The 9,468-nt window shown below is 39.9% G+C and overlaps 1 protein-coding gene across 3 annotated transcripts in view; it reads left to right on the forward strand.

Moving 5' to 3' along the window:
• LOC121475447 (protein HIRA) overlaps positions 1–6,088 on the forward strand; it is an 89,738-nt gene extending 83,650 nt beyond the window's left edge. For 2 of the 3 annotated variants that reach the window (XM_041728735.1, XM_041728736.1), the window contains one exon: positions 5,203–6,088. In XM_041728735.1, the coding sequence (XP_041584669.1) occupies positions 5,203–5,657 (455 nt within the window). In that variant the 3' untranslated portion in view covers positions 5,658–6,088. The remainder of the gene's footprint in view (positions 1–5,202) is intronic. The other variant, XM_041728737.1, reaches the window with a different exon arrangement.
• Positions 6,089–9,468: the final 3,380 nt, after the last annotated feature.

The raw sequence follows: 9,468 nt of genomic DNA on the forward strand, positions 1-9,468 counted from the left end.
ACAAAATTACATAATATGGGTTTTTATATTTGTCCTTATTTTTACCTTTACCAGAGAACATTATATTTTATTGTCTAGCATCCTTTCATATCAACTTGGACTCCCTTTAGTATTTCTTGTAGGGTAGATCTAATGGTAATGAATTCCATTGGTTTTTGTTTATCTAGAATGTGTTCATTTTGTTTTTGAAGGGTAGTTTGCTGGATATGGTATTCTCAGATGTCAGTTTTTCTCTTAGCACCTTAAATACATCATCCCACTGCCTTCTGGCCTTCAGTGTTCCTGCTGAGAAATATCCTCATTGAGTATGCTTGTTACCTAATGAGCCACGTTTCTGCTTTCAAGATTATTTGTCTTTGATGTTCCATGGTTTGATTTTTTTTGGGGGGGAGGGGATACAAAGTATTTAATGCATTTAATTTAACAGATTCTTACAAGCATGTATTTCATGTCAGGCTCTATTTTAAGAGCATTCCTCAAACTCATTCCTTCAGTCCTCATAATAATGCTCTGAGGTGGGTACTGTTACTATCCCTCCATGAGAGATAGGGAAACTGAGCCATAGAGAAGTTATGGACTTTGCCCAAGAATCCTGAGTCTGGTTTGAAGCCAGACTGGCTGGCTCCAGAGCCAACGCTGTCCATCCTGACCCTGTGCTGCCTTGTGTGTACACATGACAACTGATAAAACATCAAGGGATGGTTCTTGTGAGTATTTCTTTTTTCCCCCCAATACAACACTTAAAAAATCATCTTTAGTTTGGCCTTTATCTTTGGCTGATTTTTCTCAATCTGTGTAATACATCAAGGGCAAAATCCATTTGTCCTTAAATATTTAATGAGAGACATACAGCCCATCTCATAGACACAAATGCTTCACTCTGTCTTGACATGGATGGGTCACTGTTGTGTGTTATGGGGTCAGTCCTTTCTACTGGTTTGTAAGTTCCCTTAGGACATGAATCCCATCTTGTATTTCTTTCTTTCTTTTTTTTTCTTTCTTTCTTTCTTTCTTTCTTTTTGATTGTATTTTTTTTCTTTCTTTTTTTTTTAATAAATTTATTTTTATTGGCGTTCAATTTGCCAACATACAGAATAACACCCAGTGCTCATCCTGTTGGGTGCTCCCCTTAGTGCCCATCACCCATTCACCCCTACCCCCCGCCCTCCTCCCCTTCCACCACCCCTAATTTGATTAAAATCTGTCACAATATGGGTTCCTTTGGGGTTTTCCTACATGGAGTGTCTGTTGAGCTTGGATTTGTAAATCCATGTCTTTCCTCAAATATGGGAATTTTTTAGCCATTATTTCTCCAAATAAGCTCTCTTCCTCTCTCTTGCTCTCTCTGTTATTCTTCTGGGACTTGCAAAAATGCATATATTGGTCTGCTTGTTGGTGTCCTGTAAGTCCCTTAGGCTATTTTCATTTTTCTTCATTCTATTTTCTTTTTGCTGTTTGTATTCAATAATTTCAAATAACTTGAATTCCAGTTCATTGATTCTTTCTTTTGTCTCTTCAAGTCTACTGTTGCACCCCTCGAGTGAATTTTTCTATTTAGTTTTTACTATGTTTTTAAGCTCTAGAATTTTAGTTTGGTTCTTCTTTATAATTTTTACCTCTTTGTTGATATTCTCATTCTGTTTATGTATCATTTTCCTGATACATCTATCTGTTCGTGTTCTCTTTGAGCATATTTAAGACAATTGTTTTAAAGTGTCACATAAGTTCCAGGGCTGTGTTTCTTTAGCGTCAGTTTCTGGAAATATTTATTTTGAATGGGCCAGTACCATATATAACCATATCTGTGTTTCTGTTTCTTTGTATGCCCTCTGATCTTTTGTTTGATATTAGGCATTTGAAAAAAATGACTACCTTTCCCAGTCTTTGCAGACTGGCTCCCCTCTTTAGCCAGTCATGAAGGCTCATTTTAAGAATTTTTTTTCTAATGTCTTTTTCTTTCTTTCTTTTCTTCCTTCTTTCCTAATACCTTAGGTTGGGCTTAGGTAATTGGTTATCATTCTGATATATGATGATATATATCTCTCTGATATATGATGTTTTATGTTTCTAAGTATCCCTTTTTTTTCTTTTTTTTTTTTTTTTAAGATTTTGTTTGTTTATTTATTCATCAGAGACACACAGAGAGAGACAGAGACACAGGCAGAGGGAGAAGCAGGCTGCCCTCAGTGAGCCCGATGTGGGACTCGGTCCTGGGACCACGGGATCATGCCCTGAGCTGAAGGCGGACACAACTGCTGAGCCACCCAGGCGTCCCATTTTATTTTTTTCTTTTTTCAAAGATTTTATTGTTTCTGAGTATCCTCATGAAAGCCTCACTTCTGTGGCATTTCACCAACTTGACAGCAGTTAGTGTTTTTATTACCATTTACTTGTATGAACCATTTTTAATTTCAGTTAACTAACATTAATTTAATGAATTAATTGATTAATTAGTCATAAGTTCTACTCAATTGTATTTTGGTTAGAGAACAGGATTTATATCAAGAGTTGGCAAACTTTCTCTGTCAGGAATTAGAGAGTAAACATTTCAGGCTTTGTAAATCTAGTCTCTGTAAACAAATAGCAGGTATGGCTGCATTTTGATAAAATTACTTACAAAAATAGATAGTAGGCTGTATTTGGCATGCCAATCTGCAATCTACATGATACCTGCTATTTTGTTGAGGTTTGCTTTTAGAGCAATTTTTTATATGTCCATGTGTACCAAAGAATGTTTTCATTTTGTATATGCCATTAAGTCATGTTTACTAACTGTTCAGTTCAGACCACCTGAATCTGCAGATTTCTGCCTTGCTATGACCCATCATTATTTGAATGTGTATTAAAATATCCCCGAGGGTGGTTTTGTCCCTCTCTTTTGACTTGCTCTTTCCCCAGTGATGTTTCTGTCACAAAATCTACTTTGGTATTTATATAATACTAGCTCTTTTTTTATTCTTTACTAATGTATCTTTCTCTATCTTTTATCACCAAGCTTCAGCCTTTTGTATTTTTTGTTTTCTTGGTTTTCTTAAGGCCAATATAAACTTTAGCCAGAGTTGACTGTATTTTTTTCATATCTCTTTTATTTAGCATTGTCTGGATTTATGTCTTCTTTGAATATTTCCTCCAAAACATTTTCATGGTGGATATTTCTTGTGGCAAACCTTTAGAGGTCTTAAAAGCCTAAGAATATTTTTTATTATACTCTTATATGAATATCTGTTTGGGTAAAAAAGTTTAAGTTAACGAGGTTTTTTCCAATATATTAAAAATACTACTTAATTGTATATCTTGGTCCCTCTTTTGTAGGTGATAGATATGCTCTTGTTTTTTTAAGAAACTTCCAGGGTTTTTCTATCTTTGATATTTTCAAACTCTGTTTCATCCTAAAGTGTCTAAATATCAGTCTTTCCATATCTTTTTTTTTTTCCCTAGTTCTATGAAAAATGTTGGTATTTTGATAGGGATTGCATTAAGTCTATAGATTGCTTGGATAATACAGACATTTTCACAATATTGGTTGTTCTAATATGTGACCATGGAATATCTTCCCATTTATTTGTGTCATCTTTAATTTCTTTGATCAGTGTTTTATAGTTTTTGGAGTAAAGGTCTTTCATGTCCTTGGTTAGGTTTACTCCTAGGTATTTTATTATTCTTTGTACAATTGTAAATAGGGTTGTTTTCTTAATTTCTCTTCTGCCACTTTGTTATTATTAGTGTGAAGACATGCAACAGATTTCTGTATATTAATTTTCTGTCCTTTGATTTTGCTAAATTCATTTATCAGTTCTAGTAATTTTTTGGAATCTTTAGGATTTTCTATGTAGTAATGTATAGTAGTATCATGTCACCTGCAAATAGCAAAAGTACTCCTTACTCCTTAACAATTTAGATTCCTGTTTCTTTTTCTTATCTGACTACTGTGGCTAGGACTCCCAGTATTATGTTGAAAAACTAAGTAGTAGAGAATGGACACCCTTGTCTTATAACTGATCTTAGAGGAAAAGCTCTCAGTTTTTCACCTTGAGATTGTTAGCTGTGGCTTTTTCATATACGGCCTTAATTATGTTTTTGTGTCTTACATGATCAGCACTCGTGGAGGCTTTCAACCTAAGGCCATTTGATTTTCTTTAATTCCATGAAATAACTGTATTATTTCCTTAAATATTTCCTACTCTCTCCTTTCTCTCTCTCTCCTGAGGGACTCATTTTGTAGATATTAGGCCCATCTGTCATCCTCCATCTGCCTTTACTTTTCCTATATGGTTTCTCCTCTTACATTTTCTTCCTTGGGCATGGCCTCGTCCTCCATCCAACTCCACTCAGACTTGGTTTTCAGCAGTGCCCATTCTCCTGCAGATCCCATCCCTTAACCACTGTGTTGCTCAAAATTAATATCTATACTTGGTTCTTTTCTATAATTCCTTGTCTTGATACCATACTTATTTTAATATCTTAGGCCTTCCTTCTCTTCCAGCAGTCAGTATTGTCGTTTGGTGGTTTTTATTTTTTTTATTTTTATTTTTTTTGCGGCAGCAGCAGCTGTTTTCCTCAGTCAGGATTCTGTGCAGTAGAGATCCCTCCTTGCAGTACATGTTGCAGAGGAGCCCAGGCAGACCATGGTGCCAGTGTACCCACCCAGGCATGAAAGAGTCTTGGGCAAGGCCCAAAGACAGATGCCCCAGGATTGTAAAACTAAGGCCAGCCACTGCCTCCCAGGTGCCTCTTCCTCCCTAGACTTGACCTCACGCCCCCAGAGAGCATCCACATGAAGGAACAACTCCTCCTGGATGGCCAGCCACCTGCCCCTCTACCCCTAATATTCTACTTCCATCCTGCTCTGAAAGACCAAGCTACTGTGGCCACTAATCAGTGTAGTTGAAGGCCAGCAATGACTGTGCTAGCAGACTTAGGGGACACAGAGGAGCAGAACGTACCCTAGTTTTCTTTGCTGTATCCTTGCACTGTGTCCCTCCCTTGCTCCCTGCCACTCTACCTCACATGTGCTAGCTCAGGCTTTTAGCTTGCCTGGTACTTCCCAGCATGTAGAGAAATTGTTCTCACCCATCTGTAGTTTCTCCAGGGGATGTCTGGGGGTCAGATGGGCACAAGGGCCTCTGCCTGGCCAGGGAAGCCCAGCACAGTCCAGGTCTCCTCATTGACACTTGCACTCAATTGTCACTTTTGTGTCCACAGGGTCTGCGGAAGAGGGAGCTACTGAAGGAGCTGTTGCCAGTCATTGGGCAGAATCTCCGCTTTCAGCGCCTCTTTACCGAGTGTCAAGAACAGCTCGACATCCTGAGGGACAAGTAGCCTGCCCAGGCCTCCCCTGGCTGCAGCAAGGGCAGGGCCACACTCTCGCCACTAACAACGTGCAGGGCCCCCTCTCACCTCGTCAGGCTACAGAAGGACGAGGAGACACTGGCAGGAGGTGGGCTCTCCTGTGCCAGCGCTGGCCCAGCAACCTTGGCAGACTTCCCCTATGTCCTGGGCCTCTTGCTCCCTCAGAATGGGGCAGCTCTGCCAGCCACTCATCCCTCCCTCCAGGATCCCCGTATGGAGCAGGGGCTGGAGCCCTGCCCTGCTGCCCTGGGGTCACTGAGGCACTCCCAGGCCTGCCGTCTCCAGCACGGTCCCGAGGTGGACACTAGTCCCTGCCACTGCAGGCACCGTGCTGCTTCAGCTATGACGAATGAGCCATTTGTGAAAGAGAACCCTGAAATGTTAGTGTATTATGCAGTCAGTAGACTGACCTGAGACCTATGTAAAAGGAAAGGCTATTCCAACACGGACTATTTTTGTACTAGAATTTGCTAACTTGTAATATGGAATTTTCCTTTTGGCCAATAATCAGGATTTCCCTATAAGTCACTTGGACATTGGTCACTTGTAGGAAATTTAAACTCTAATTATGACAGCTACATTGAAAAATAATTGTACTGAAATTAACTTGTCTATCTTCATTTGGTTTTAATTTTTAAATGTTTGTAAAAAGAGACTGTTTTTTGGGGAATGGGGCAGAGGGGTGGGCGATTTCTTTTGTAAGTGTAAAATAAATGAACACGCATTGGATACCAAATCATCCTGGCTTCCCCTGCCTTTTCCTTCTAATTTCTATCTTCCTACCCCTACTATTGATCCCTATCCCAAAATGGGCAGTTATGGAACATCAAAACCAGAAGGATCTTTGATGTCATCTAATGACCTCAACCTCTCTGTGGAGAAATTCATTTCCCAGCATGGAGGTCATTTCCTTGACCATGAAGCATCTCAGGCTTCTGGGGCTAGCAGGTAGGCCACCTCCCATGAGTCTCTTCCCAAACCAGGCATTAAGGTCTTTGCTTCCAGCTCTGCTGTGCCTCTTGGTCCCTGATCATGCTGGGCACCAAAGTCTACAGCTGGCTTGTCAATTTCATGGAAGGAAATCAGCAAGTACAGACTTGGGTTTTCTGAAGAATTATCTGAAAGCTGTGATTTTCCTAGAAAGTGATCCAGAAGCTGACCCACGGGAGAGGAAATAGCCGGAATCACAAAATCTTCAAGCATGGTGAGAATGGCACATCTTTACCTCTGTGTTATGTACCTGAGTGTTGCCTCCCTGCCAGCTATGTGGGATCCTGAGTCTCAAGACAGAGGCCTGGATTTGGACTCTGGCCACTAATTTCTCCTCTCTGGATGCTTTCTTACCTAGTGGCCATCTTACTGCCTTCTCATTCATGTCAAGTAGCTGGATGAGACACAGGCATACATGCATGCCTGAAAAAGCTGGAGTACAGAGTACCTGTGGGTATGAACACTTCAAAAGCCAGGCTGCAAGTATAAGCTTTTCTTTAAGGAATGAGGAGCCAGAGATGCGATGCGGGTCAGGCAGCTCCCCTGGCAATTCTGCAGCATGGCATGGAGAACTTTGTGGACCACAAGATGCAGATGGCTTCAGGACTGACGGGTTTGTCCAGAATCCAAACCAGCAAAAATCTGGGCCTTGCTTTTCAGCTGTCAAATGGAAGTTAAGGAAACCTGCATAGTTGTGAGGACCAACTAGGATCATATAGGCAAAGTCTTGGTGCTTTACAAATGCCTCCTAGAAGAAAATTTTACAGTCAGTGTTTTTACACTATTATTTGTGAATTTTTTGTCTGTTTTTTTTAAGTAGGCTCCACACCCAGCACAAAGCCCAGTGCAGGGCCTGCTCTACAACCCTGAGATCACGACCTGACCCGAGATCAAGAGTCAGACCCACAACTGACTGAGCCACCTGATGCTATTATTTGGAGAAGATAGGAAAATAAGCAGAAAGATGTCAGGGACTTCTGCTTCCAGCCAAAACGGAATAACAGACCAAATTGACCCTCCTACCGGAACCAACCAAAAAAGCCAGTCAACATACATGAAACAATGATCTCAAGACACTGAATATCCGAAAACAAAAGACAGTAACTCTGGGAGATGGAAAAAACAAACAAAATGAGCTCTATGACTGCCCTAGCTTACTACTCAGAGTTTCCAGGCTGCAGCAAAGGAAGGGGAAACTGAGGTAGAACCCAGCCAACCTCGTGAGTTAAAGAAATAAAGCTGAGAGCCCAGGGAGACCGAGGCAGCCAGAGTTCACAGGACAGAATACCAGATAGGAGAAGCTCCATAGAGAACCCTGGAGCTCAGTAGAGGGAGCCCTACCCTATCAATGCATACTCAACTGACCACTGTAAGGCTGTGCAAATGAGACAGCCAATGGTAGGCAGAGAACCACCTGAAATGATTAAAGTGAAAATTGCCTACGTATCACTCAGGGCTAAGAAAAGTATTGTTCCTACCAACCAGACTAGAAAAACTTGTAATTTACAGGCTTGGGGTAGAGTACTCAGGAAATATTGCCTAAATATTGAAAAATAATTAGAATACTGCTCCAGATTCATCTAAGTAAAATAAAAGCAAGACCCAAAAAGGATCAAACTGGTTCCAACTAATTAATTACATTGCAAAGCAAATTTCAAGAGGCTTTATAACAAAACAAAAGTATGCAACATCCAACAGTAAAGTTCACAAGGACTACCAGGCACATGAAGCAAGGACATAATCCAAAATGAGAATAATCAATCTTGTCTGATCAAAACTGACCCTGAACTTAACACAGATATTATAATTAGCAGAGGACATTAAAATGGTTAATACGATCCATTGTGTTCAAAAAATTAAGTACAAACATAGAAGACTATAAAAAAGTCACAAACTTTTAGAGATGAAAAAGATGAAGCCTTGTGGAAGAAAAGATTTGTGAATGTAAAGCCATAGCAATAAAAATGTTCCAAAACAGATGTAAAAAAAATCCGTAAGAAGAAAGAAAAAAAATAGTGTCAATAATCCATGGGACAGCATCAGGTAATGTAATATACAAGCAATGGAAGTCCTCAAAGGACAGGGGAAAAGAGAAAAGGGGATGACAGAGAAAAGCGTTTGGAGAAATCATGGCAAAAAAATTGCTCCACCCTTATTCTTTGTGCTTCTGCTGGTGACTCCTGTGCCACTGTCCTCTTTCTCCTCATCCTACCCCTAATGCCTGTTGACCTCCCTACTCTGTCCACTGATGCTCACACCTTCCCACTACCTCTGCCTGCTGACCTCATTTGCAAGCGGAAACACTAGGGGCCTGTATCTCCCAGGGCTGGGACTCCTTGTCTCTCAAAATTCTGACCTAATTGTCTTAGGCACTTCCCAACTTTAGCCTCATTTTAGCCTCCAGATCACATGAAAAGTCAGAACCCTTTACAGTTAGGTTGGTGCAATGAGAGATTGTATATATCCACAGCAGGTACACCAAGAGAAAGCAAAATCCATCATCTCTTCCCATACTAGACCTCATCCCTGTCCTTTCACATACATGGCAAATATTTTCTCCTGATTGTTCTCCATCTTTAATGGTTATTTGTGTTTTGGTTTTAGTTTATAATTTTGTGAAATTTAATTATTGTTCTTTTGTAACTTAAATTTAATTAAAATTCAACTACTTTTGCAATCATTTTAAACTTAGAACACTTCACCAAAGATACATGGAAGACAACTAAAGTACACAAAAAGATGTTTAACATTAGTCATTCAGAAAATGCAAATGAGGGACGCTTGGGTGGCTCAGCAGTTGGGCATCTGCCTTCAGCTCAGGTCATGATCCCGGGATCCGGGATTTGGCATCCAGTTCCTGCAAGGTGTCTACTTCTCCCTCTGTGTCTCTGCCTTCTCTCTGTGTCTCTCATGAATAAATAAATAAATCTTAAAAAAAAAAAAAAGAAAATGCAAATGATAGATGATAAAACCACAATGACATAACAAGACATACCTATTAGAATGACTTAAATTTTTAAAAATTATATGTAATACTGAATATTGATGAAATGTACAGCAACTGGAACTTTTATAAATTGCTAGCAGGAAAGCAAAATAGTCACTTTGATAAAGTTTGATAGTCCTTAT

Source organism: Vulpes lagopus, chromosome 14 (assembly GCF_018345385.1).
Source record: "Vulpes lagopus strain Blue_001 chromosome 14, ASM1834538v1, whole genome shotgun sequence".
Lineage (NCBI taxonomy): Eukaryota > Metazoa > Chordata > Mammalia > Carnivora > Canidae > Vulpes > Vulpes lagopus.